The sequence below is a fragment of the Xyrauchen texanus genome, chromosome 31 (genome assembly GCF_025860055.1).
Source record: "Xyrauchen texanus isolate HMW12.3.18 chromosome 31, RBS_HiC_50CHRs, whole genome shotgun sequence".
NCBI lineage: Eukaryota > Metazoa > Chordata > Actinopteri > Cypriniformes > Catostomidae > Xyrauchen > Xyrauchen texanus.
Genome location: NC_068306.1, coordinates 18,076,671 through 18,104,430, shown reverse-complemented (window position 1 = coordinate 18,104,430; position 27,760 = coordinate 18,076,671). Strand labels below are relative to the sequence as shown.

General features: G+C 36.8%; 2 protein-coding genes across 3 annotated transcripts in view; one reads left to right on the top strand and one right to left on the bottom strand.

Moving 5' to 3' along the window:
* Positions 1-569: 569 nt before the first annotated feature.
* On the bottom strand, positions 570-14,457 carry LOC127625347 (cullin-5-like). 2 transcript variants are annotated; one of them, XM_052100596.1, is made up of 19 exons: positions 14,338-14,457; positions 13,626-13,735; positions 12,623-12,722; positions 12,275-12,451; positions 11,725-11,866; positions 11,456-11,601; positions 10,073-10,153; positions 9,751-9,889; positions 8,547-8,677; positions 6,690-6,797; positions 6,501-6,565; positions 6,240-6,372; positions 6,010-6,141; positions 5,790-5,913; positions 3,703-3,878; positions 3,235-3,396; positions 2,971-3,089; positions 1,556-1,679; positions 570-956 (listed from the first exon to the last, which is right to left on the bottom strand). In XM_052100596.1, exons 1-19 carry the CDS (start codon positions 14,359-14,361, stop codon positions 762-764), a joined length of 2,388 nt encoding a protein of 795 aa, XP_051956556.1. In that variant the 5' UTR covers positions 14,362-14,457; the 3' UTR covers positions 570-761. The 2 variants fall into 2 exon arrangements, with proteins under 2 accessions (XP_051956556.1, XP_051956557.1); XM_052100597.1 differs by having other exon boundaries at positions 14,321-14,353.
* A 581-nt stretch (positions 14,458-15,038) lies between these two features.
* Positions 15,039-27,760, top strand: part of LOC127625355 (solute carrier family 35 member F2-like) — a 13,973-nt gene continuing 1,251 nt past the window's right edge. The window contains exons 1-9 of the mRNA XM_052100611.1: positions 15,039-15,155; positions 18,717-18,849; positions 19,408-19,580; positions 19,728-19,855; positions 21,896-22,055; positions 22,915-23,071; positions 24,099-24,151; positions 24,372-24,526; positions 27,383-27,760. The exon at positions 27,383-27,760 is cut by the window's right edge and continues 1,251 nt beyond it. Coding sequence (XP_051956571.1) covers positions 18,734-18,849; positions 19,408-19,580; positions 19,728-19,855; positions 21,896-22,055; positions 22,915-23,071; positions 24,099-24,151; positions 24,372-24,526; positions 27,383-27,622 — 1,182 coding nt within the window. The 5' untranslated portion in view covers positions 15,039-15,155; positions 18,717-18,733 and the 3' untranslated portion in view covers positions 27,623-27,760. The remainder of the gene's footprint in view (positions 15,156-18,716; positions 18,850-19,407; positions 19,581-19,727; positions 19,856-21,895; positions 22,056-22,914; positions 23,072-24,098; positions 24,152-24,371; positions 24,527-27,382) is intronic.

Below are 27,760 nucleotides of genomic sequence, written 5' to 3'. Positions count from 1 at the left end.
TTGTCATTCCTGTCAAAAATCAAAGATGGCGCTGCTGTAAATAAGGTGTTTTTTTTCATCAGCACCATAGACAGCGCCAGCATCGTTCCTTACTTGCCACTAGGGAGACAGACAGGGACACATTGAGCAGAGACCGTAAACTTATGGGTATAACTACTGAGAAGGAAAACGCATGCAGTATAATAAAAATTCCCTAAAATAAAATTTCTCATCTCATTCAATGCTGCGAATCATAAGGATAATTTGATCACTAACAAATATTAAGTTTCCCTAAACTATAAATGGCAATTAATTTTCATAATGTACACATTGTTTCAGATGTTTAGAGCTAGGTTCATTTGATAAACCGGCAGTGAAGTCGATTTCAACACAGCAGTATTGCTTTTTCAGAATATAAAATATCATTTGTGCTGAGGGCATTGGTGTTGAAGGCAATAAAACGTAATTACCAGACACAGTTAAGCTGCCCAAGATTAAATTGCTTATATGAATCTGAACTATTTCCATACATTCCAGTGATACATTAGCAAAAAAAAAATTCTGCTCACATTACTCCTGTATTTCTTCCAAAGTTTGTTTTTATTCATTTCATAGTTTTGAGGCAGGAATTTGTCAGCAATTCTCAGCTTGATGTGTTTTGTGTTATATCTAGCCAGTCACCCAGCAGGCCAGGCCGGGCAACGAGCTGAAATCATAACAGAAATTCTCCAAAGGAGAGCTAGTGTCTAAAAAACATCCCAAAGTGTACTGGGCGTGGTCAGCTATGCCATGTAGATAAACGTGTTAATGTCCGTCTCGTCCCGTTTGATGTACTTGTGTTCAATCAGCCACTCTATCTGCTCTTTGATCATCTTCTTCTGGGGCAGAAACATATTCTTCAGGATTTCCACCAGCTCTGTCTGCAGCTGGGCATTGCTGATCCTCTTCCTCATCTTCATGATCTGAATGATAGCTTCCTGCACAGAGAGAAAGGGGAGCTTGGTGACAATTCAGGTTTAATTCTGTGTGTCAGCATAGCGGAGATCTGCTTCTGTCCAGATTTACCTAACATATACTACTACTAAGGTCACTTATAAATGCCTGAATGTCATTGCAATGGATACAAAATATCAAACTGAGTAGCATCTTTATATAAATGATGCTACAGCTTTTCTCAAAACTAACTTTATTTTTCTTGGCCATTTTCTTCAAATACTTTTAACCATCTGGTTTCAATATGATTTGAACCTGAAGTCAGTTTCCCTTACGAGTCCTAGCAGAGAACCACAGGTATGGCACATTAACAATGTTCCACAAGGTTTGACAACCGGAAAGTGTCAAAATAATTTGTTTTATTAAAATAAATCTTGTTTTATTTAAATTTGTAACTGGTATATTATTTCTTTAAAAATAGATGCCACTTGATTGATATTTTGCTATATAATGCAAAGACATTCACACATATCATATAAGTGAGGTTTAAATGTCCAAATATATTTTGGGTCCACTGTACAGTATGTGAAAATATGATTAATCTAAGATCGTGTGGCCAGCAGTAGATTCAGTAATATTATACCTGTGTGCGTAATATCCTAAGTTGCACTATGCCATCATTCTCTTCTTCACGCATTCTCTCTGTGGTGAGTTGTAATCGACCAATCAAATTGATCTTCCCTCTTTTCTGGACTTTTGAGTTTTTTCTGTGCAGAAGAAATCATTTATTTGAACAAAGGTCTGGTAAAACATGCAACAAAAAGAATAACATAGTAATCCAACATGTTATTCATTTATAATTTTCCTTTTATTTACTGTATATGGACAGCTGACATGTTTATGGGAAGCTGACATGTCCTGCGATGTAAAATTCTACACTCCTTCTAAAACCATTTTAAACAGCCTTTTATGATTTATATCCATGCAGCTGTTATGTCCTTAAAATAATTGAGACAATACACAGAATATGTGCACTTAAAAATATATATAGTTCTCACATCAGGACCATTAAAAATGAACTAGTTAAGGCAAAAATGTAATAAATAACAAAAAAAAAATTATTATAATAATGATAAAATGACAGGACCTAAGACATACACTGCCACTAACACATTCAAATAAATTTGAACCTAGAATGTTGATTAAAAAAATACATGGACATGCTATGCATCATCGAACAAGTATTTTGTGCTTGAGAGCATTTCGATGGAGGAAAATGCCATTCCAGTGTGAATGAGGGGCGTAAACGTAGCAAAATCAATAGGTTTTCAAGCAAAAATGTATTAGTGTGGATGTGGCCTAAATTTTAAAGGAACAGTTCACCCAAAAATTAAAATTCTTTCATAATTTAGAATTTAGATTTTTAGAAGAATTGCTCAGCTCTTTTGGTCCATACAATGCAAACGAATGGGTGCCAAGATTTTGAAGCTCCAAAAATCACACAAGTCATCCATAAGACTACAGTGGTAAAATCAATGTCTCCAGAAGCGATTTGGGTGAGTTAATTGTTACTATAAATTCTCTTCCCTGCTCAGTAAGTCTCCACTTTAATTTTCCCATTCTTCTTCTTGTGTTTTTGGTGATTCACATTCATTGTGCATACTGCCCCCTACCAGGCAGGGAGTTGGACTTAAAAATGGACTTAAGTATTTATCCGTTTCTCACTCACACCCATAATTTTACTTCAGAAGATATGGATTTAACCACTGGTGTCATATGGATAACGTTTATGCTGCCTTTATGTGATTTTTGGAGTGTAAACATTTTGGCACCCATTCACTTATATTGTATGGACCTACAGAGCTGAAATATTCTTCTAAAAATCTTAATTTGTGTTCAGCAGCATACACATCTGGGATGGCATAAAGGTGAGTAAACAATGAGAGAATTTTCATTTTTGGGTAAACTATCCTTTTAAGAAAATATATTTCAATTAATTAAAACACATTTTAACATATTGTTATTGTGCATCAAATGCAACCAATGAGGTGGACTTACATTAAAGAAAACTCTTGGTTGATGTAAAACAGAGTGCCTTCCGCAAAGTCTTTTGGAGAAGACACCGCAGGATCATGTGAAAGCACCTGACGTTTTAGCTTGGGAAATGCTACAAGGGACTACATATAAATGAAAACAAAACAAAAGGATTAGACAGCAGTATTTAATAATCATCAGTCAATGCCATATTACATTTCAGATCCCTTTGATGACTTTGATCAGAGCACGTTCTTCCTGTTACAGTAGGCAACAGTAAATTGTTACCCAGAGGGTCCGGCGCAGCTCAGCATCTGGAAGTTCTGTGGCTAGTTTCAGGTTCTCAAAACTGATCCTCTCTCTGGGCCTTTGGTTCCAGGCAAACAGCACAGCTAACTGGAATGTTGTGACTTCTAAATCATATTGTCCAACTTCATTCTTGAATGTGATCTAGAGATAGAAAAGGTGATATAAAGGTTGAGATCAAGCATTACCTTTTCCCATTACATGACAGACCCCAAATAAAATGTCAAAATAGAGAAAGAATCCAAAATAGTGAAGAAAGAATCCTGCCATTTGAATTAAAGTTTACAGTATTTTATTTCCCAATAATAGGGCTGGCGTGCAACCGAGTTCAGTGCTCTTATATGGTGACAGGTCAAACAACACGGAGAACAAATTATTCTCAAAAGCAAAGGCCAGGTTTCACAGTAAGAAGAACATGCTATTATACAAAGGGTAGAAGCTGCCACTCACTATGCCATTGGACATCAGATGGTGCCAGTGTAATTTTCTGCCACTGTGGTTCTTCTTGTAAAACTCCTCGACTTCAGGAATGAGGTCCTCTAGTTCAGAGGGTAGAGATACAAACACTTTCTCTGAACTCCGAGACCATGCTCCCGCATTCAGGATCTTAATGTTGACTGAGTCAGCTGTAGTGTCAAGACACACATAAAACAAGTCTAATTTACAAATCTAGACATACAAAAATCAAATTTGTTTGGTGTATCCAACTCAAGGTTTTAATATCTATTTGTAGTCTGAACAGCAAACAAACACATGAAATCCAATCTTTAAAAACTAAAATCAAAATCACATCCATTTGTGGTTTAAAATCAGTCTGAATGGTAAAATCTGATTAAAAGTAGTATGTAATCAAGTGGCAGAATTGAATGAAGAATGCCAATTCAATTCCAATTCAATTTCTGAATTTGGATAAATTTTGAATTGAGGTAGCAAAAAAGGATGTAGAATTGCAATTTGAATTGAAGTAGAATTTAAATGGAATGAAATTCAAAATAAATCTGACTACTTTTAAATGTATTTACTAATAATACATTTGAGCTTTTTTTAGCTTAACATAAAATATGTCATCATATGCATAACAAAAAGGGGTATTTCCAGAAACATAACACTGTAAAAAAATTCTTAGATCAAGTAAACAATGCCAAAATAAACATTGAAAGATTTACTTGATTATTGTAGTTTTTTTGGGCTTAGCAGCTTTGAGGAATGCAAGCTTTTCTATTACAACATATTTTGTCGAATCAACAAGCACAGCATTGAATTGAATTCATGCATTTATTTAAGTTCAAATTGGCCTACACAAAATGTATTATGTGGTTCAGTACCATTTGCCCTCTTCCCAGCATGCACTGGGGCATGAGTAACCTCATTCCATTGTTTGGTCATTTGCATGGCTACATTGTTGTTGTTGATTTTGTTGTCATGGCAGGTAACAGGATGAGTTTGTTTCTCTAATAAATGTATTAATTTGTTGATTGGTAACCTTGTGTCGAGGTCTGTGTGTGCCATTTTAAAACATCTTATTTGTTTTTTTTTCTCAAAAGTGTTCATGTGATGAGTAAAATGTGATATTTTTGTTTAGCACATCAAGCACATCACTCTACTGTACATGAAATACAGTATATGTATATAGCAATGTGCAACAGGTGCTTAGAATATTGAACAGTTTAAAACCATGTAAATAAAGGAAGTAGTTGTCATAGGACTACGTTGACAGGGTTTAAGAAATCTACTTAAAGTTAACTTAATTGAAATATATCAAATGAATATGTAATATGCACAGCTAATATGTAAAAGTAATGGCAGGTTGACATTTTAAGTTCAGTTAATTGTAGATTCAACTTAAAAAGCAATGCAAACGTAATTTCAACAAAGTTTTACATACACATCACATTTTACAGTATTAATAATCAATAATAAATATAATAAAAATGATTTCATGATCTCACTATATTTAATAAATGCTAATTTTATGGACTATGGTAGAAGAACACTTCATTTCCAGGAATGTTCCAATTTACTCAATATTCAAAAATTAACAGATTCATATTCATATTTGATTTATATTTTAATCTATTTCTATGAAGTTATCTGAAAACAATGTGGTGGACCATTTCTGGTGCTCTACAGCAAAACCAAATCATTTGATGGTTGTTAATTTTATTTATTTTTTCAAAGAGAGAAATGTTTTGTCTAAGCTAAAAATTGTCTTCTACCTATAAGTAAATAAATTGGCATACTTGGTAAAAAAAATAACAATGTAAGAGTTTGTCACAAAATGTGTCTTGAACTAATGAAATTGTATAGTGAGACTGTTGAATTTCTTTGCATTGTAATTCAGTAAATTCAACTTCCTGTGGGGCGTGGCCAATTCAATTCTAATTCCACCTCAAGAATTGGAAGGGAGCTAATTCTTAAATTCTGCACCCTTTCAAGAGGCATCGTGTTGACGCTTAAATGACAGTGTGGACAGTCAGTCCTAAAGACCAGACTTTGTGTGTAGTGTAAAACAATGCCCATGACGTTGCATATCTGACCTGGTAATGCAAGTTTGTTGTGTTTGTGCATTTCTTTGAATGACTGATTTAAATCTTCTGATACTTTGATGTCCTGGAACATTCTGGCCAGCTTGTTCACGTAATCAGCAGGCATCCCAACCTCCTGCAAAAAGACAAAGATCAAGAGATCTACAAATTAGATGTAAACATTCCATCATTCTTTCATGCACCATCCTCAGTGTATTCAAGCACAACGTACCCTTAGCCACTCTACCATGTTCTCTTCAATCTCACTGTCTGCAGAAATGTCCAGGATGAGTCTACGGGTTAAGTGCGCTTTGTGGTACCTCATGAAAACGTCTTTGTTCTGAACATACTTCAGAACCAAGAGCTGTAATCATTACATGAAAATGAGCAATTAACACCACAACTGATTTTGACCCCTGGCATTCCCCCAAGAAAATACTGATACTCCACTCAATTACTTACCACTTCCTTAAGCTTAGCTTCAATCTCCTCTGAAGTGAGTTTCTTGCTTAATGGAGTCTTTCTGAGGAGCATATCGCAGTAGTTGGCTAGGAGCTCTGGACATTTGGACTCTGGCTGTGTTTTCAAACCCACTCTGCATAAAATGACAAATAACACAGTTTGTAAACATGCACAGTAATCCAAAATTGACCAAGAACAAGGTGGGGCATATTTAGAAGATACATCAACTGTATATAAGATGTTCTTATAGAAGCATCTTACCCTTTCTGTTTTAGAGGGAGCTCTATTTTAAATATTGTAGCATCATTCACCACTGCTTTGTATGCCTGTGTAGATATGAAAATATGAAATATATATATATATATAGAAAGTCATTCTGCTGTAACAGAAATGCATATTTTATGTAAAACCACAGAATGATTTGGTTTAAAGGATAAGGTGGAGACTTACTTTATCTCTGGCTGTTAGGAAGCGTGGGTCATCTTGGAATGCTTCTTTAACTAATTTACTAAAGCGGTTAAACAATGTGAGGAGCTGCTCAACATATTTTTCTGAGTCCTGCAAAAAAAGTAAAAATATTTAAATATTTTTTAATATTTAAATATTATATCTATTATATATATTTATATATTATATATAAATATAATATCTCACACAGAGGCTAAATGGCTTAATGCTTAAAAATAGCACAGAACTCTATGATCAGTGAATAACCACTTAAATATCAGTCCATTCCTCATTCAAAGCTATTGTCTGACTTGAAATATATACTGTAGAACAGTGTTTCCCAACTTTCCGTGAAAGATTGTCAGGTGTGCCATGGAAAATGTTCAGATTTCACAAAATAAATCAGGGCTCCGGACAAATTTTTCAATAATTTTTCCTAACAGTGATATTAAAATTTGCAAGAGGGTGCATTTACACGTGGACCGGTTTCGAGCGCTCAGCTGCGCAGATCATCATAAACAGAGCTGTGAGAAGCACTAGCTGGGTCGCAAATTCAGCATTGATTATTTGTTTAAAACCTCTATGAAAACCCATAAAGTGTCCATGATTAAACCAGTTTGAAATTGTATTAAATGGCCCCAACATTCTAAACAGCATTGAAAAGGAATAAAAGAGAAATCTGCTAAATGAACAGAGAGAAATGGTAAGGTTTCAATCCACACATCGCAGATATTAAAAAATTATATATACCATGAACTTATATCAATATAATAGGGAGAGAATACAATTTAATTTCTAGATGTGTTTTTCTTACGAAAATTGCCATAATGTGTTTTATGGTTACTGCTAATCATGGTTTTACTTATACTTTTGGTTACTATGATCTTATTGCAAATGCCACAGTTAAAACTGTGGATAAAACAGAACTTTTCCTTCTGTGAAAAATCTTTTCTGATGTTGTCTGATTGTAGAAAAAGGCTTTGTTTGTCTTCAAATGACTGTAAAGAAACCATGAAAGAACACCAATTTTATTTTAGTTGGACTGGTGCGACCAACTCAAGTGCTGGTGTGACCATTTGTAGAATTTAACACCGGTGCTACCACTCATAAATGTTAGTCTGGAGCCATATATATAATTAGATAAATAAAAACCTAAAAATAAGAAAAGATGCAAATTTGTTGTTTTATTCATTACCCAATTAGCACGGTTGTCACCCTTGATCTCATTATACACTGTACCAACGTGACTTGCGTTTTTTTGCATTGCCGAATTTCAAACATTACGAGTCAACGCGTAACTAAAATGGACAGAAAACATGGAAGTTCTTGAAAAAGAAAACAATCAATGATGGTTATGTGGTACATTGGGATAGACATGTGTCATGGGATTTGTTTAATTGTAAAAAGTGTTCCGTGGCAGAAAAAAGGTTGGGAAACACTGCAGTAGAATATAAATTGAATGGTACTTTTATGATACTTTGCTTTTACATCCTTTTTAGAAGCTTGAAAGCTTTAGTCCTAATAATTTCTCCTTTTGTGTTTCACTGAAGAAAGAAATTCATACATGTTTGGAACAACATGGGGTTGAGTAAATGATGACAGTCTGTACAGGATCCATGATATATCTGGCATAAAAAAAAGGTATTGTTCACCCAAAATGAGAGCTTCAAAATTTTGGAACCCATTCACTTACATTGTATAGACCTACAGAGCAGAGATATTCTTCTAAAAGTCTTTGTTTATTTTCAGCAGATGAAAGAAAGTCAGACACAACTGGGATGTCATGAGGGTGAGTAAATGATGAGAGAATTTTCATTTTTGAGTGAACTATACATTTAAGCAGCTACTGTTGCTACTCACAGTAGTAATGGTCTCTGCTGAGGCCACCATATCAGCCAGACCTGCGCTCATGATGTGATCCTCTAGGTCCTTCAGCATAGGCTCAATGCCACTGGGCACTTTGTCCATGAGTGAGAACATGAGGTGCAACTCTGCAGAACACACACGCACACACACCAACAGCAGAACACACTTTAATAACTTAATAAATTACCAATGTAATCACACTCCTACTACTTTTTAAACAATTAATTTTCATGCCTTTTCAGTGAACTTTTCAGTCACTTGTGATTACTGGATAAGGACTGTGATTCAGACTGATTCACTGATCAATCATTTAAACCAGCTTATGAAACGACTCGACTAATTCATTGAAAAGAACCAACTTAAAAGTATGATTTGCTCATAAATCAAACAAAACTCTGGTTTGCAAGCTGAAATATTTTAGAGAACAACATAACAAGAAAATGGTATATTCACTACAAAATGTCCAAGACTTTTCTTCCAAAAACATATTTTTCAGAAAACCTTGATACTGTTTTTTTCAGGACATCTCTTGGTCAGTTTGGAACTTCATATATAGAGCAGTGTCTTTGGAACTGTTTGCCTCTGTACTTAAAGAATTACAATTCATCATTTGCTTAAAAAAATGCTCAAAAAGTTTCTTGTTTCGCAATAACTCTTCATCAATACCAAAACTACTTTTCTTTTTAATTTGTTTGATTGGTATGATTTCTTTCCTCATTCCTTTTGCCTTTTCTTTTTTGGTTTAGCTTTTTGTCATTTGTATAAGCCCTTTTGAGCTTTTTATTACTTTCCCAGCCAACACTAACATTGTTTTAGTTTTATATTTTCTTCAAATCCGCTTTGGCTTCATTTTTGTGTGCAAATGTATAAAACAAAACAAAAAATAAAAAACACAAAAAAGATTTTATTAAATTTCATGACTTGCATTAAACAAATTATATAATTCACTTTAGTAATTTCCAAATTTTTTCCATGAAATGCAAATGTATTCTTTTCAAGTAAAACTGAAGTATTCCTTGTGTAAAAACACAACACAAAAATAGTGATTTCCCTCACTTTACATCCAACAGTTGTCTGCTGTTTTAATTCCAGACTTCACATGAGAAATGGGTTGGTGGACTGATGGTGGATGATTGACATATAAACACACAGATGGTTGGATGGGTGTGTGATTCAGAACTGTGATCCCAGTGCCAACCTGAACTTGCTGAGCCTTTGGTGCCAGAGCTCCTGCCGTACTCACTCTCGGTCTCGTTCCGCTTGATCATTCCTGGACACTCGGCCAGGATTGTCTCTTTAAATGATGTCACCAGTGCATTCACACAACACTCCATTAGCTGTATGAACACAAAAGGCAAAACCTGAGCACCCGACATTAGTATGTGAGGACAAAGACAAACAAACTACATTCTGTGAATTATTTAACAAGGTGGCACCACAGGCTCTTGTTTTGAAGCCTTTTTGGTGGAAAGAACAGAGGATGCTAGAATTTAAGAGCTTTGAGGGTTACTTATACTTACTGCCTGGACGGAGTTGCATTCACGTCTGGTTTCCAGATATCGAAGGGCACGTTTCTCCTCTTCTCTTAATTTGCCATCTGCCTGTCAATCAAATGCACAACCTGGGATGAACAACTCTCAAATATTGTAAGACATGGAAAAGCTAAAAGTGATGTCATCATTCCCTCACATTTTTCTTCAGTGGAACAGAAAAGGAGAAATTTTGAAGAATGTGTAGAATGGTGATGTAGAAGTAGGCAAATGTAATCATTATTCACCTTATCCACTGTCATATCTCATTCACATTTCCGCATGTTCAATTTTGCTGTGCCGTAATGAATCACGTGGCACATAATTGTAAATTACGAGCGGTCATGGCACACTGACATCAAGCCTGATTTTCTGTGAATAATGACTTACATTTTGGTCTGTTCTGAAAGCAAGTCTATAGTATGTTTCAGAAGACTTGTAATATATCGCACAAGTTGAAGGTGAAAAATAACAGATATGGAGTCACCGATCAATCATTAAAATCAGTTTGTGAACTGATTAAACTGATTCACTGAGGAAAATACATTACCAAAAGAATAATTTGCACAGAAATAAAGAGAAACTATGACCTGTGAGCAAGTGTTGGTCAATACAAGAGCAAAAAACTGTATACAGCCGAAATATTTAGAATACAGCATAAGTAGAAAATTGTGCATTCACTACAAACATTTGTAGTATATTCCATAACTTTTACAGGCCTATAAAACTGTTTAAAAATTTTCCATGACCAACATCTTATGCACAGGGGGGATTTGATTCATAGCGTGGAACTTTTAACTCTAAAGGCACTTTAACTTTGAAATACACCAGGGACTCTTATTTTGAAATGTATGGGCTGCTTCCAGCTGCTGGTTCAAACAAATAAAGGATATAAAATGTGCACTCCTATACTAATCTACAACATATTACAATATGAAACAATTGCAACTAAACATTGTCATATTTCATCAACACAATATCATGTCTTTCCGCCTCCCAATTTAAGACCTCTTTAAATAAAAATTAAGACTTTTGTTGTATCATTTAAGATATTTGAGACTTTTTATGACCTTGCTTTTTTCTTTAATTTTAAGACTTTTTAAGAATCCGTGGGAACCCTGATAACAACTGATCATGACGCAGTGAGATCAAACCTAATAACGACTTCTGTTCATTACGCAAATTGATCATATGGCTTTAAAAGTCTTGGAATATAGCGCAGAAGTCGAAGGTGAGTAAATTACAGAATTTGGCTGAACTAATTATTTAAAAAGCAAAAATGGAAGACTACATTAAGTCCAAAAATTCTTACACTGTAATGGGACTGTTTCCATGTAACATATAAAACCCATCCTGAGATACAGTGACACTCACATATTTCATATAGTTTTGAACGCCATTTTGTTGCAGATAAGAAGGTGCTTGTGTCTTATAGAACCTCTCTGTAGAATCCAGATATGCCTTCTCAAAATTCTCTCTATAGATCTGGAGCTTGTCATCAGTATTGGAACACAAGTTCACTGCAAGAAGAGCAGGAAACAGGCATGAACACCAGGAGGGGTCAATTTGGATGCCATCCAAGAAGCTCTGCTGAATGCAATATGAACATTAAAACGTCTCTTTAGCTCTCTTTTTTTCTTTACCATATGACTCCCGCACTCCGATGACAAGCTGGGAATCGAAAGCTTCTCCTAATCGCTCTGCATGGACCAGCTTCATGGCACTGTCCTGGAGCCGGTTCTTTATATTGCAGAATATAGACTCGTTCCATGTGTCTAGCATAAGCTAAATACAAAATCCATCGACAAACCACCAAAATTTATGAATAAATTGACATTATGCTTCCATTGTTATAAAATAAAGCCTTTCAATGATGTGTGGTATAAAATATAAAGTAGACAAAAAATACAAAAAGTGACGCACATCCAAGTCAAAAGCTAATAGTGTGCAGAATCCCAAAAATAATAATCCAAAAGTATAAAAAAAAAGGAAATGCACACCTGCAAAGCTACCATAAATAGGATTGTTAATAGGTAAGTGACTTAACTTACCTATTAAAAATCCTTTTTCTGGGAGCTTTGCTGGTGTGCGTTTCACTTTTCTTTTTTTTGGTCTAAAGTACACTTTTCAAATCAGTAACAAGACATTTGTGGTGTGAAATATAAGGTAAATGTGGAATCAATTGTCACTCACCTTTCTAACAATACTTTCTTCAACATTGGACTTTTTATTGGACCCCTGGTTGCCCAGCAGTGTGATCTCCAACTTGCAGAATGGCTTAGGCAGAATATCACACTGCGTGAAGAACTTTCTCCACTCCACAATGTAGGCTTTAAGCAAGGCAGTGTCGTCCTGATGACTGAGTACTCTCTGAAATAAACCAGAGAGTTTGAAGTGTAGGATTTAGAGAATGGTCACCTTCAACATGGAAGCTTCAGGTTAACAGGAGGTAAAAGTCATTCATACATTTCATTTTATTGCCTTTTAAAACCATCATACTTTGTAAAGATAATACATAATGTGTGAAATTGGCACACATACTGCCTGTGCTTGCTTGATAAAATCAAGAATGTCATCTTTCAGTGCCTGGTGAATTTTTGCCGGGCCTTTATCATCCCATAAACAAACCGCATGGACGTCTCTGCAAGAAGAACATAGTAGTGTACATCCATATGTCTCCAGATGTCTAATGAACTTCTGATATAAATATCAGTTATAGCCTTAAATCTGACTGTACTTAATGTTTAACAAAATAGCTTTCAGTTTAAAAGTCTAAGTGCTAGTTTCTATTGTTGACCATCCAACCCAAAAAGCTTGTCCAGTTTAGAAAAAATAAATCAATCAATAAATCTTTGTGAGTTAAAGGAATAGTTCACCCAAAAATAGAAATTCTCACTATTTACTCACCCTTATGCCATCCCAGATGTGTGACTTTATTTCTTCTGTTGGAAGACAAACAAAGATTTTTAGAAGAATATTTCAGCTCTGTAGGTCCATACAATCCAGCTGAATGATGGACAGCACTTTGAATCTCCAAAAATCAGCATAAAAAGTAATCCATACGCCTCCAGTGGTTATAGGTGTGGGTGAGTCCTTTTTTTACAATAAATTCTCCTCCCTGCCCAGTAGGTGTTGATATGCAAGAAGAATGCACATTGCCAAAAATACAAAGAAGATTAATGTAAAAGGGAATTTGGAGATTTATAGTAAAAAAAAAAAAAAAAAAAAAAGAAAGTACTTAAATATTGATCTGTTTGTCACCCAGACCTATCATATCGCTTCTAAAGACATTCATTTAACCACTGGAGTCTTATGGATTACTTTTATGCTTCCTTTATCTGCTATTTGGAGCTTCAAAGTTTTGGCCACCATACACTTGAATTGCGAGGACCAACAGAGATGAAATATTCTTAATTTGTGTTCAGCAAAAGAAAGAATATCTAGGATAGCATGAGGGTGAATAAATGATGAGAGGATTTTCATTTTTTGGGTGAACTTTCCCTTTAAGTTTGCTACAGACCATTCCACATAGAAGACAACTTACGAGAACAAATCAAACCACTGCTGCTTAGTAACTGACTCCTGGCGGAGTAACTTCAAAACAATTGGTCTCATCAAATCCCATTTGTCTTCAAACTGCAGGGAACCTTTATTCTGAGAAAAAGAGGAGAAAACCTCAGAAATTAAAATATGTTTTGGGCTTAAAGTATTTATAGAACAGAAACTCAAGAAACCACTTGGACTGCTTTAAATTATGGCACATTTCTAAACAAAACCGTAACTGACGGTACTCCACAATTTCACAGGCTCAAGAATGGTGAAACATTGATTGATAAAAATAGTTCTTATTAGAGACATCAGGTCAATTTAAACAAATGCCAGAGGTGCACAAATGCAGGCTGTGATAGCGCTTACATTTTAAACTTTCGGTTGCAAAATAATAAATCTGCGCCATGCAAAATGTTTTTTATTTATTTATTTTGCATTCACATGATCCATACAATGCAGACTGACGATAGCAGTAAGTTTCGTGATTGTGCTGTGAGGAGACATACTAGGATAGAGCTCTCTGAGCCACCAAACATAAAAAGCATAAACCTCCCTATCTTAATTTAACAACGCGAACCTTTTACTTGAACGCGTGGCGTTTAGCGATCTAATTAGAAGTGGGTAGTGACTGAGTCACAGGACCGCTGTCATAACATGAAATGAGACGCATAAGATGCTGAATATTCTTACATTTAGGTACCTCCTACCTTCAATAAATGAGACGTCGCCATGTTTCTTTAACTTATTCCCCGCGCAGTCTCGCGATGTTTGAGGAGGTTTGGTTGCCAGGGAACAATGCGACCGACCGCATCAGCAGCACTTACTATAAATTGCCAAATCAAAGGAGCTGTTTATGCATATATTTAAATAAATATATAATTAAGCATATTCAAATACTTTTCAAAGCAGCCAGACGAGTGTGATTAACGTTTTTCAAATTGTGTCACACAAACTGTCCTGCCTTTGAGGTTTACGTCTCACTGTTCTCCAGTTATCACCATGATTCTGATATCTGCATGATTGCTAAACAGATGCAGAACGACACATGCGTGCGTCAGGACATAATTGTGGCGAGACGATTTCTGAATCTTATCAGCTGTAAGTACATTAACAAACTGGAGCCAGTGACGTGATGATACCAGCTGCCCCTCTAGGCGCAGTATACTCGGCTCGATTTAACGTTTAGCGCAATTGCAAAACAATTTATCTTTATAATAAATGTAGTCCGTTACCGCAAAATCAAATCAGCGCCCAAATACTCAATAGTTGCGCACAATTTGCGTCTACAGTTGACAACAGAATGCATTTCTGCCATTGGTCACATTTTGAATAAAGAGGAAGTAAAATTTAGCTCCGATTGGCTGTACAAAATAAAATGGGCGGGACTTTAAGTTGACTAAGCGTCCACGTTTTTACTTTTGAATTTTGATTGAAAGACGAGTCTGTGTCTAGATGTTTATGCTAAAATGTCTGTTTGTTGTTTCTAAGACTGTTCAGAAGCTATGGATACGGACATTATTTTCAGGTAATTATCTTGGTTTTATTCAGCCTTTTACTTGTATACACCACGTGACGTATTTTTGTTTAGCTGAGCTGCATGACTAACTCTTTAGAATGGACTAAGATTAATGAGTCTGCTTTCTTTACGCTAACAAGTTATGAAGCGTATATTGACTACAACCCCAAATACTTTCAATGGAATCAGTATAGATTTCTGAAATCAAGCAATTGTTGCAAAACGTGTGCCTGACAGGTCGCCACCTGTGTACAGACAAACGACGCTTCAGTACTAGTGCAACACAATCACAGCTTCTCGGATGCAGTCTGCATCAGTAAACACCATTACGTTTACAGAATTTTCCACACATTTAACCTATATCTATCTCTATATTTGAGTAAACTCTAGAGACTGTTGTCCATCACAATCCCAGGAGATTTGCAGTTACAGAAAATACTCAAACCAGCCCATCTGGCACCAACAATCATGTCACAGTCTAAATCACTGAGATCACATTTTCCCCCATTCTAATGTTTGATGTGAATATTAACCAAAGCTCCAGGCCCATATTTGCATGATTTTATGCATTGCACTGCTGCCACATGATTGGCTGGTTAGATAACCAAATGAATAAATAGGTATATAGGGTTTTTTAATTAAGTGCTCGGTGAGTGTATTGTAAAAAAGGACTCAAATATTTATTTGCTTTGATTTGAATGCACACCTACTATTACACCTACTTGACTTCTGAAAATATAGATTGAACCACTGGAGTCATTACTTTTTATTACTGCCTTTATGTGCTTTTAAGATATGCAGTGTTCTGGCCACCATTCCCTTTCATTGAATGAACAAACAGAGCTGAAAAATTCTACAAATAAATCTTTGTTTGTGTTTTGCCGAAGAAAGTCATACGCATCTGGGATGGCCTTAGGGTGAGTAAATTTATAAGTCAAGTGTCGTTTCAACCATATACAGTTAGTACAGTACACAGCGAAATGAGACAATGTTCCTCCAGGACCATGGTGCTACATAAAAACAACATAGGACAAACACAGAACCACATGAGACTACACAGACTAAATAAAATATGTATGTGTGTATGTATGTGTGTGTATATACAGTGAGGAAAATAAGTATTTGAACACCCTGCTATTTTGCAAGTTCTCCCACTTAGAAATCATGGAGGGGTCTGAAATTGTCATCGTAGGTGCATGTCCACTGTGAGAGACATAATCTAAAAAAAAAATCCAGAAATCACAATGTATGATTTTTTAACTATTTATTTGTATGATACAGCTGCAAATAAGTATTTGAACACCTGAGAAAATCAATGTTAATATTTGGTACAGTAGCCTTTGTTTGCAATTACAGAGGTCAAACGTTTCCTGTAGTTTTTCACCAGGTTTGCACACACTGCAGGAGGGATTTTGGCCCACTCCTCCACACAGATCTTCTCTAGATCAGTCAGGTTTCTGGGCTGTCGCTGAGAAACACGGAGTTTGAGCTCCCTCCAAAGATTCTCTATTGGGTATAGGTCTGGAGACTGGCTAGGCCACGCCAGAACCTTGATATGCTTCTTACAGAGCCACTCCTTGGTTATCCTGGCTGTGTGCTTCGGGTCATTGTCATGTTGGAAGACGCAGCCTCGACCCATCTTCAATGCTCTAACTGAGGGAAGGAGGTTGTTCCCCAAAATCTCACAATACATGGCCCCGGTCATCCTCTCCTTAATACAGTGCAGTCAGCCCTGTCCCATGTGCAGAAAAACACCCCCAAAGCATGATGCTACCACCCCCATGCTTCACAGTAGGGATGGTGTTCTTGGGATGGTACTCATCATTCTTCTTCCTCCAAACACGGTTAGTGGAATTATGACCAAAAAGTTATATTTTGGTCTCATCTGACCACATGACTTTCTCCCATGACTCCTCTGAATCATCCAAATGGTCATTGGCAAACTTAAGACGGGCCTTGACATGTGCTGGTTTAAGCAGGGGAACCTTCCGTGCCATGCATGATTTCAAACCATGACGTCTTAGTGTATTACCAACAGTAACCTTGGAAACGGTGGTCCCAGCTCTTTTCAGGTCATTGACCAGCTCCTCCCGTGTAGTTCTGGGCTGATTTCTCACCTTTCTTAGGATCATTGAGACCCCACGAGGTGAGATCTTGCATGGAGCCCCAGTCCGAGGGAGATTGACAGTCATGTTTAGCTCCTTCCATTTTCTAATGATTGCTCCAACAGTGGACCTTTTTTCACCAAGCTGCTTGGCATTTCCCGTAGCCCTTTCCAGCCTTGTGGAGGTGTACAATTTTGTCTCTAGTGTCTTTGGACAGCTCTTTGGTCTTGGTCATGTTAGTAGTTGGATTCTTACTGATTGTATGGGGTGGACAGGTGTCTTTATGCACCTAATGACCTCAAATAGGTGCATCTAATTTAGGATAATAAATGGAGTGGAGGTGGACATTTTAAAGGCAGACTAACAGGTCTTTGAGGGTCAGAATTCTAGCTGATAGACAGGTGTTCAAATACTTATTTGCAGCTGTATCATACAAATAAATAGTTAAAAAATCATACATTGTGATTTCTGGATTTTTTTTTTTAGATTATGTCTCTCACAGTGGACATGCACCTACGATGACAATTTTAGACCCCTCCATGTTTTCTAAGTGGGAGAACTTGCAAAATAGCAGGGTGTTCAAATACTTATTTTCCTCACTGTATATATATATATATATATATATGTATATGTGCACGTGCAAACATGTGCAAAGTACGGAGACACTACAAGCAATTTCGGACAATGTACAGGACGGCACAGTGAGAGACAGTGCAGCGCCGACCAGTACACAGTAATGCAAAAAGATGACCGTTTCTAAAAACGTAAACATAACATACTTTGAGATAGTGTTCTATGCACATAGCAGTTATTGAGGTAGCAGACAGGTATAAAGTGACACTAATTAAAGTGCAACTCAGGACACGTGTGTGTCAAACCAGTCTCTTGAGTATTGAGGAGTCTGATGGCTTGGGGGAAGAGGCTGTTACACAGTCTGGCCGTGAGGGCCCGAATGCTTCGGTACCTCTTGCCAGACGGCATGAGGGTGAAGAGTTTGTGTGAGGGGTGTGTGGGGTCGTCCACAATGCTGGTTGCTTTGCGGATACAGTGTTTTTTGTAAATATAAGTAATTTTCATGATTTTGTCTATGTTTTTGTCATTGTTGCTTATGTAATATGCATGTCAGCACATTTTTGGAGCATGTACATGTAGATATTTTATATGAGGTTTTATATCTATGTTTGTTTGTGGCATTTATACAAAAAAAGAAAGTCAAATAATTATTTGATAAGTAAGTCTGTAATTTTTTATAATATTATTTCAAGTAATTACTTTTGTAAAAGTTATAAACAGGCTAAAGTCCAGGCTAAAGGTCCCACTGAAGTCAGCATTATTGGGCATAAATTCCTGAAGAGATTAAGATTATCGCCTCCTTTAGTTATTACTAGATGTTCTAGATGTGACCCAATATTTAATCCTGTGCATTTATATTAGGTGTTCTCTATGCTTTCTCTGAATATTCCAGGGCTGTGTGTGTAAAATATGGATCGTGAAGCTGAACAGGACTCCTCTAAATGTGGAAGCTTGAGAGCTCTCAGCTGCTGGGGCAGGTTCTGTTGTGGTCCACAGAATCTCACATTGAAAGATGTGTTTACATGGTATGATGTTTAAGATGTCTCTCAGTTATTAAATGGTGAACCTGAAAGTTTTTGAATTTTTTACATTATAGGTTTCATGTGGGAAAAAACCTTGGTTGATTACCTGAGGTAGAAAAAGTTGCAAATATTTACACATTAATGGAGTATTGAAGGGTGAGGAACCACCAAAATGTCTCTTTGTGAAGCATTCTTTTGGACTGTTCTGCTTTTAATGTAATTAGACAACATTTATTTTCAGACAATATTTTGAAGGATTTGTTGTGTAGTGTCACCAGGAACATGTTTAGAATTTTTATCACAAATACAATTTAAAACAGTCTAATATAGATTTTTTTTCTTTGAACATGTTTATGTATTTCTTCTATTTTTATGCAGTTTACGGTATTTATTGATTGTTTGATTACAACTTGTACTTGCCATGAAATAGCCTTTGATGCTGATATGGCAATAAACACCAAAAATACTACTACTCCTTAATGGAGCACTTATTAGCAACCCACTTTGTGGCACAGCAGCACATTTGAAGATTTCAGAGTAACCTGCTTATTGTACTTCCAGGCAGCTCTTCAAAACTATTGCAATGGGTCAAGCCCTGTCCATGTTGATATGTGGGACAGCAGTCACTTGTCAGTTTCTGGCAGATGCTGGCGTAGGGACACCAATGCTGCAAAGCTTCCTCAATTACACCCTGCTGCTGCTCACCTATACTTTAGCCCTGGCCTTCAGGAAAGGTAGGTTGTCTAACCAATATGTAAAATTAAAATGTATTAATTACAAAATCTTGTTACTTTTCCAGTCACAATGGCATAGCTCTGTCTAGATTTGGCCCATCTTTTGCTGTTCACAGCAAAGACTAATCCCATATTTTCTCAACGTAGGGGAAAGCAATATTTTTCCAATTCTAAAAACAAAGTGGTGGAAGTATTTACTGGTGGCTTTTGCGGATGTGGAAGCCAACTACACAGTTGTGAAGGCATACCAGTTCACTACCCTTACAAGTATACAGGTAAGGATACTGAAGGTATTGTTGGTAGCTTTATCTGAAGTTTTCTGGTGTCAGCAATGTCAGGATGCACTGATCCGATACAGTGTGTTTTATTCATGTTCAGTACTGTCAAGCTCCAAAAATGACAAAAGAACCATAAAGACAAAATTAAAGTAATCCCAAAAGGCTATGTTTGATAAGTAAATAAATGGTATGCACGTGTAGCCCGTTAGTGAATGACATGGCTCTGTTGACACACATACATTGCACATGCATACGTTGATGTGCTCACTGCCCTCAGAGTGGTGCACTACGTGAGTGCCACACACAAACAAAATCTCAGATGTAGAAGCTCCATAGTACGGTTCACATATAACATGCATTGAGAATGGCACCGGAGGAGAATTTCACCTGATTTTGAATAAGAAGCTAAATAAACTATTATGAACTAGACCACACAGACACTTATGCCGAGTTTACACTTCACGATTTTAAGCCCCATTTTAATTCGCTGACAGTTTTGTGGAGATCGCAAACAAAGGCAAATCGGAGCTCGCTCCCGTGAGCGAAGAACGCGATGTGTGAACTATCAAAGACACAATCTGAGAGAAGCGCAGACGTGTTGCTGATGTCAGCGAGATATCTAGCATGTTAAATATCTGGATCTGTCTGCGATTCCAAAATGTGAAATATGTTTTGACTGAATACAACTGCAGTGTTGACCTACAGCCAATGAGAGAGCAAGAAAAGGGGCACAGGAATTTTCAGTGGGAATAGTCCCACTGAAAGTGGCAATAGATGTACCTGCAACAGAACATCAGCTATTATGGCTGCGTTATCAAGAAAGTCTGATTGGATGAAGAAATGGAGGAAAAATTTGTGGAACATTGGCAGGAGCATCAGTGCCTATTTGATGTTTCCTCTGAACTGTACCACAACAAGGTGGAGAAAGAGATGAGTTGGAGAGAAATTGCCAATTTTCTTAGACAGTCAGGTAGGCAAATCGGTAGATTTTTCAGTTGGAGGTACTTTTTCATATTGTAACCAATTAAATATATGATGCCATTAAAAACCTACACATGATATTCTGAAATGCATAACATATGATAATGCTTTTGTTGTCGTATCTCGTATCACTTCTCGTGTGTACTCTGTTGTGAAACGTAATTTAGAGTCCAGGCAGAGTCGTCGGGGATTCGTCAATAGTGAAATGTTTTGTAATGTGTTCACCCCTGTCGCCGATTCCTCGTGTAACTTGAAAATGCTGACAAGACAGACAGTTGTGTAATACGAATAGTAACACGATCTGACGTCTTTGAAAGTCTTATAGTGTGCAGGAGTCATTGCAGGACTTCCTGGAGTTTTCCGACTGTCAAAATAAAAGCTTGAAGGTTTTAAAGTTAAAGGTGCATGACAGAAATATATTACTCTTATAATATAACATTTTAAAAGTCAATTAAAATAATAATAATAATGTATTATTATTATCATTATTATTATTATTATTATTAGTTTACAAATTACAACAATATTTGAATTGACTGGGTTCCAAAAAATAACCGTGTGAATGAAAATTGGACTGATATCTTACAACTAAAGTGAACAAAAAAGAGATCTGAATAATTTATTGTCCAGATACAGATTGAAGAGTTTGTACCAAGAAAACTGCCTTCTTTTCTACATAAGACTTTTATTGGAATTACTGTTAATTTTGCTGCTACATTATCCAGTAGACAAGTTAACAATAAAGTTTTTCTTAAAAGTCTAAGCATTCATATTGAAATGATGTGTAGTTAAAGGTTTGTGCTTCTTGACACATAAAAGATTACACCCAGTTACTCTCACAGAGTGAGGTATAGATATTCTAAACTGGGTTTGAAAAAAACAACAACACTGGTATCGGATCAGTATCGGACGATGCTGAGATTTCATGTATCAAAATCTGATCAGAATCGGTGCATCCCATAAATCAATTCTCTGTTTTAGGAGAGTTCATATATTGCTGCAGTATTGTTACCTTTTGTCCCAATATAGCCTAAGTTGAACTGTTGTGTGTTGTAGCTGCTGGACTGCTTTGTAATCCCAGTTCTGATGGTGCTCTCATGGATCTTCTTGAAGACTCGCTATAGGACTTCGCATTTTGTAGCTGTGGCTGTGTGCTTGCTTGGGGTTGGGGCAATGGTGGGAGCAGATCTTCTGGCTGGAAGAGATCAAGGCTCAAGTATATACTTACCTTAATTAGTATTAAGTTAATACTTCGTAAATAAATCATTGCTCCTATAATAAATGTAAACATGCATTTACCTTCTACATTATACTTTATATACACACACACTACTGGTCAACAGTTTTGAAATATTCTTTATTATAATTTTTTTTTTCACATTTTAGAATAATAGTAAAGTCATCAAAACAATATAAATGGAACTATTAGAATTATGTTGTGACTGAACAAAATCCAAAATAAATCAAAACTGTTATGTTTTAGCATCTTCAATGTAGTCACCCTTTGCCTAGAGTTTACAGACATGTACTCTTGACATTTTCTCAAACAACGTCTTGAGGTATCACCCTGCTTTTTAAACAGAATTGAAGAAGTTCCCATCTATGTTGGGCACTTATTGGCTGCTTTTCTTTATTATTTTTATTTATTTTAAAACCTTTTTTTTATTATTTAATTTTAGTTTTATATTTAAATAAATTAATATGGTGGCACAAATATATTTTTGTCTACAAAACTAATTTCAAACATTTAAGCATACGCCTTCAGATCAAAAGATTTTTAAGATCATGAGAAACATTTCAGTCAAGTGTTTCAAAACTTTTGACCATTAGTGTTTTATTTATTTATTTATTTATTGATATATAATATATATAATATTTGTTTTTCATTACTTATTTTCCCCATACAGTAGTCTTTTACTTCTGTTTCCAAAGAAGAAAGTGAAAGGGGAGGGTAGATGAGGGTTTCATCATTTACACAAGTTTGACTTTATTCAAGCAATAGACAAACTACAGTCTTTCTCTTGCATATAAATAGTTCTTGATTTGACATGATATCTTGCTCCCTTTCATTGCAGGTAGTAATGTATTCTTGGGGGATGGATTAGTGTTGGTCAGTGCTGCTCTGTATGCTCTGTCTAATCTCTGTCAGGAATACACAGTGAAAAATCTGAGTAGGGTGGAGTTCTTGGGCATGATGGGACTGTTTGGCACCATCATCAGCAGTGTGCAGATGTAAGCCTCTCATACATCTCATTGTTCTCATTCTGTTTCACAATTGCTTAGATGAAGCGCAATGAGAAGACCTTGCTTTTGAAAAGGAGAGGGCATATGTTGAAACCGCTTTGCCATTCGTCCTAGTTAACAGTTAAGGAATCATTCAGCAAAGATCCATTATACACCGATCAGCCACAACATAAAAACCACCTGCCTAATATTGTGCAGGTCCCCCTCGTGCTGCCGTAACGGTACCAACATTCTGAGATTCTATACTTCTCACCACAATTGTACAGAGCAGTTATCCGAGTTACCGTAGACTTTGTCAGTTCGAACCAGTCTGGCCATTCAACGCATTTCCATCCGCAGAACTGACTCTCACTGGATGTTTTTTGTTTTTGGCACCATTCTGAGTAAATTCTAGAGACTGTTGTGCATGACAATCTGAATCCGAGACCAGCAGTTGCAGAAATACTCAAACCAGCCCATCTGGCACCAACAATCGTCCATGCGATTATCTAAGAAGCCAATCGTGTGGCAGCAGTGCATAAAATCATTCAGACATGGGTCAGGAGCTTCAGTTAATGTTCACGTCAACCATCATTATCTTAGTGATTTGGATGTGGCATCATTGTTGGTGCCAGATGGGCTGGTTTGAGTATTTCTGTAAATGCAGATCTCATGGGATTTTCACACACAACAGTTTCTAGAATTTACTCCAAATGGTAACTTGGATAACTGCTATGTACAATTGTGGTGAGAAGAATAGCATTTCTGAGATGTGGGTTGGCACTCTTTTGGCGGCACGAGGGGGACCTACACAATATTAGGCAGGTGGTTTTAATGTTGTGGCTGATTGGTGTATGCTAAAATTCAGTGTTTTAGAAAAGAAGCTAAACATAACAGTTGTTGCTCTTGCAATCTTGCCAGTAAATACAACTTTCAACAAGTCATGGTGCAACATTGCAGCCAAGGACAGATTTAAATCATGAGTAATGGTGATCTTATTGATTTGCTGTTTTAATATATTGTTTAAATTTTTTAGGGCTATATTTGAATACAAAGCTATACCTGCCATCAGTTGGGACTGCAGAATATGTAAGTTACTTTAGGTTTTGAATTGTTCTTTTTTTAATTAAAGTTGTTATAAAATGGTAAAACCATAATTCACTCTGCCTATAAATGCAAATGTTAAACATTTTATTTCAGTTAGTAATGGAGTTGAATGTAAGATGGGGGAAAAAAGTCCTCAAGTCACACACCTATTGAATAGTTCAAGAACTCTTCATCTGTGATGTAAACTAAATGTTTTTTTTAGGCATGCTCTTTGCTGCTTATACCCTGTGCATGTATGGGCTGTACAGTTTCATGCCTGTAGTGGTGAAGATGACGAGTGCCACAGCAGTAAACCTCTCCTTACTGACTGCCGACCTCTTCAGTCTCTTCTGTGGCATGTTCCTCTTTCTCTTCAATGTGAGTAGAAAGATTTTATTTCAGAGGATCAATACATTTAATAGGACAAAAATGTATTTTAAAATCTTCAAATATCTGTCACAAGCATCTTTACACCTGGTATTAAGATGCATTTTGGGTGATCCGATCACAAGTGGTCAGCCCTAAATACCGGTCTAAATGGGGTTTAAAATGTTTGAGATCAGATCAAAGAAAACATATACAAAGGTAGTAAAAATGGTGAGACCACATCTGTAAATGCTATTCATCCTGAATGCATCCTGGACAGAAGTGAAGCACCATCCGTCACCTGTTAGTCAACCGCTGCAGCATTATATGTTTTGATTTTTGCTTTTGAAAAAGCGTATACATAAACTCGAGCATTTCACAGCTCTTCTTCAGTGTGTCTGATATCAACATGGAGGGACACAGATGACAAGCACACACTTCTGAAGCTCAGTTTGAAGCATAAAATCCACCAAAATAATGGATAATTCATTTTGATATTTTGCGTTTGTGCATAGATGCATCTGGGAGAAACAGCGCACTGTTTTTCTTTTTGCGTTTTATTTGTCTTTTCTGACTTTATTGTGCTTTAGTGTCATGCAGTTGCACAGTAGCATAGTGATTGATGTACAGGTATGTTGTCATGAAATCAGAGAATCTCCCCTCCAAATCTGAACAAGTGGTCGAAGGAGACGCATTTAGTGACCAGGTATAAATAGTGATGTGTCTCTACTGACCACATGTGATCGGATCATCCTAGAAGAATCTTAAGATCAGGTGTAAATGGGACCCTTAGCAAATGGTAACTACAGGTGTGTTTTAACATTTTAAATGGTTGCACAAATTCTTGATATTTTTGTGAAATATTTGCTTTACATGGGATGTATACATTTAATGAAATGGTTTGAGCATGTTTATATTTTTTATATATATACACTCACCTAAAGGATTATTAGGAACACCTGTTCAATTTCTCATTAATGCAATTATCTAATCAACCAATCACATGGCAGTTGCTTCAATGCATTTAGGGGTGTGGTCCTGGTCAAGACAATCTCCTGAACTCCAAACTGAATGTCAGAATGGGAAAGAAAGGTGATTTAAGCAATTTTGAGCGTGGCATGGTTGTTGGTGCCAGACGGGCCGGTCTGAGTATTTCACAGTCTGCTCAGTTACTGGGATTTTCACGCACAACCATTTCTAGGGTTTACAAAGAATGGTGTGAAAAGGGAAAAACATCCAGTGTGCGGCAGTCCTGTGGGCTGAAAATGCCTTGTTGATGCTAGAGGTCAGAGGAGAATGGGCCGACTGATTCAAGCTGATAGAAGAGCAACTTTGCCTGAAATAACCACTCGTTACAACCAAGGTATGCAGCAAAGCATTTGTGAAGCCACAACACGCACAACCTTGAGGCGGATGGGCTACAACAGCAGAAGACCCCACCGGGTACCACTCATCTCCACTACAAATAGGAAAAAGAGGCTACAATTTGCAAGAGCTCACCAAAATTGGACAGTTGAAGACTGGAAAAATGTTGCCTGGTCTGATGAGTCTCGATTTCTGTTGAGACATTCAGATGGTAGAGTCAGAATTTGGCGTAAACAGAATGAGAACATGGATCCATCATGCCTTGTTACCACTGTGCAGGCTGGTGGTGGTGGTGTAATGGTGTGGGGGATGTTTTCTTGGCACACTTTAGGCCCCTTAGTGCCAATTGGGCATCGTTTAAATGCCACGGCCTACCTGAGCATTGTTTCTGACCATGTCCATCCCTTTATGGCCACCATGAACCCATCCTCTGATGGCTACTTCCAGCAGGATAATGCACCATGTCACAAAGCTCGAATCATTTCAAATTTGTTTCTTGAACATGACAATGAGTTCACTGTACTAAAATGGCCCCCACAGTCACTAGATCTCAACCCAATAGAGCATCTTTGGGATGTGGTGGAACGGGAGCTTCATGCCCTGGATGTGCATCCCACAAATCTCTATCAACTGCAAGATGCTATCCTATCAATATGGGCCAACATTTCTAAAGAATGCTTTCAGCACCTTGTTGAATCAATGCCAGGTAGAATTAAGGCAGTTCTGAAGGCGAAAGGGGGTCAAACACAGTATTAGTATGGTGTTCCTAATAATCCTTTAGGTGAGTGTATATCTCGCCCACTGTGCATTTGTATGGTAGTTGCACCAAAGTCTTTTTAGCAAAGTCGGTTCACTCAGTGGTCATCTTTGGAATGCTCATGGGGAGCTATTTTTCTATGTAAACAAGTGGCATGTCAGTGCAGCTCCTATCTACTTGAATGGGAAAATCTCCAAAATGGTTGGCCAAGATTACGATCAAAGAACATATTTCAAGTCAGTAGTAAAATCTGACTGCTGTCGGGAGAAATTGAGTGCTCCTCTTTCCATTGCCACATAGAGGTTTAAATTCTAAAAGAATTGGATCATCCTCTAAACCGAAAAGGGACCTTGGAATAAGTATAAAACTCCAAAAGTTAATGAAATTAAAGATACTTTAGAAGGAATTTATTGCTAATCCTATTAATATCATTATATCATATAGGACTACATTGGTATCATAAATTGCGCTTCTTTATCTCAGATTACACTGAAAAGAAAACTTTCCCATCTTGAATAGCTAATGCGCCTGCTCGAGTTTATTGACAGGCGATGTCTGTATCTAAAAAGTGATTGGCTCTTTTACCTGAAGGCAGGACTTCCTTTCTACATCTGTTGACTGTTGGTGACCATTTGACGTTGCAATTTCTCCCATTAATTTTAATAGAAGTTACCCGTCTCTGCTAAGTATAGTTTCTGGTTGTACTCTAGAAACTGCTAACTCTAACTCTCCCTCATTTCTCACAGTTCTCAGGCCTGTATATTGTGTCTTTTGTGGTGATTACCCTTGGTTTCATCATGTTCAACATTGTACCGATCTACACAGCAGACCAGTCAAATTCAATCATTAATGGGGCATACCATCTTGCTTCATCTGCGACTACCAAACAAGATGGAGACATTGCTGTAGACTGGCTGCAGAAGGAAGGACATCGGACAGAGTGCTGTCCCATAGAACCTTGCAATGGACTCTGTACTCTGACATAAACTCTACAATGTAGACATTCTATTATTGTTTGTTTGCCAAAGGCAGTGTTTGATCAATTATTTGTCATGGATTTTAAATGCACTTAATGTACCTTCACACTTTTTTTATTTTATTTACTCTTTTATGTTTAAATGTTA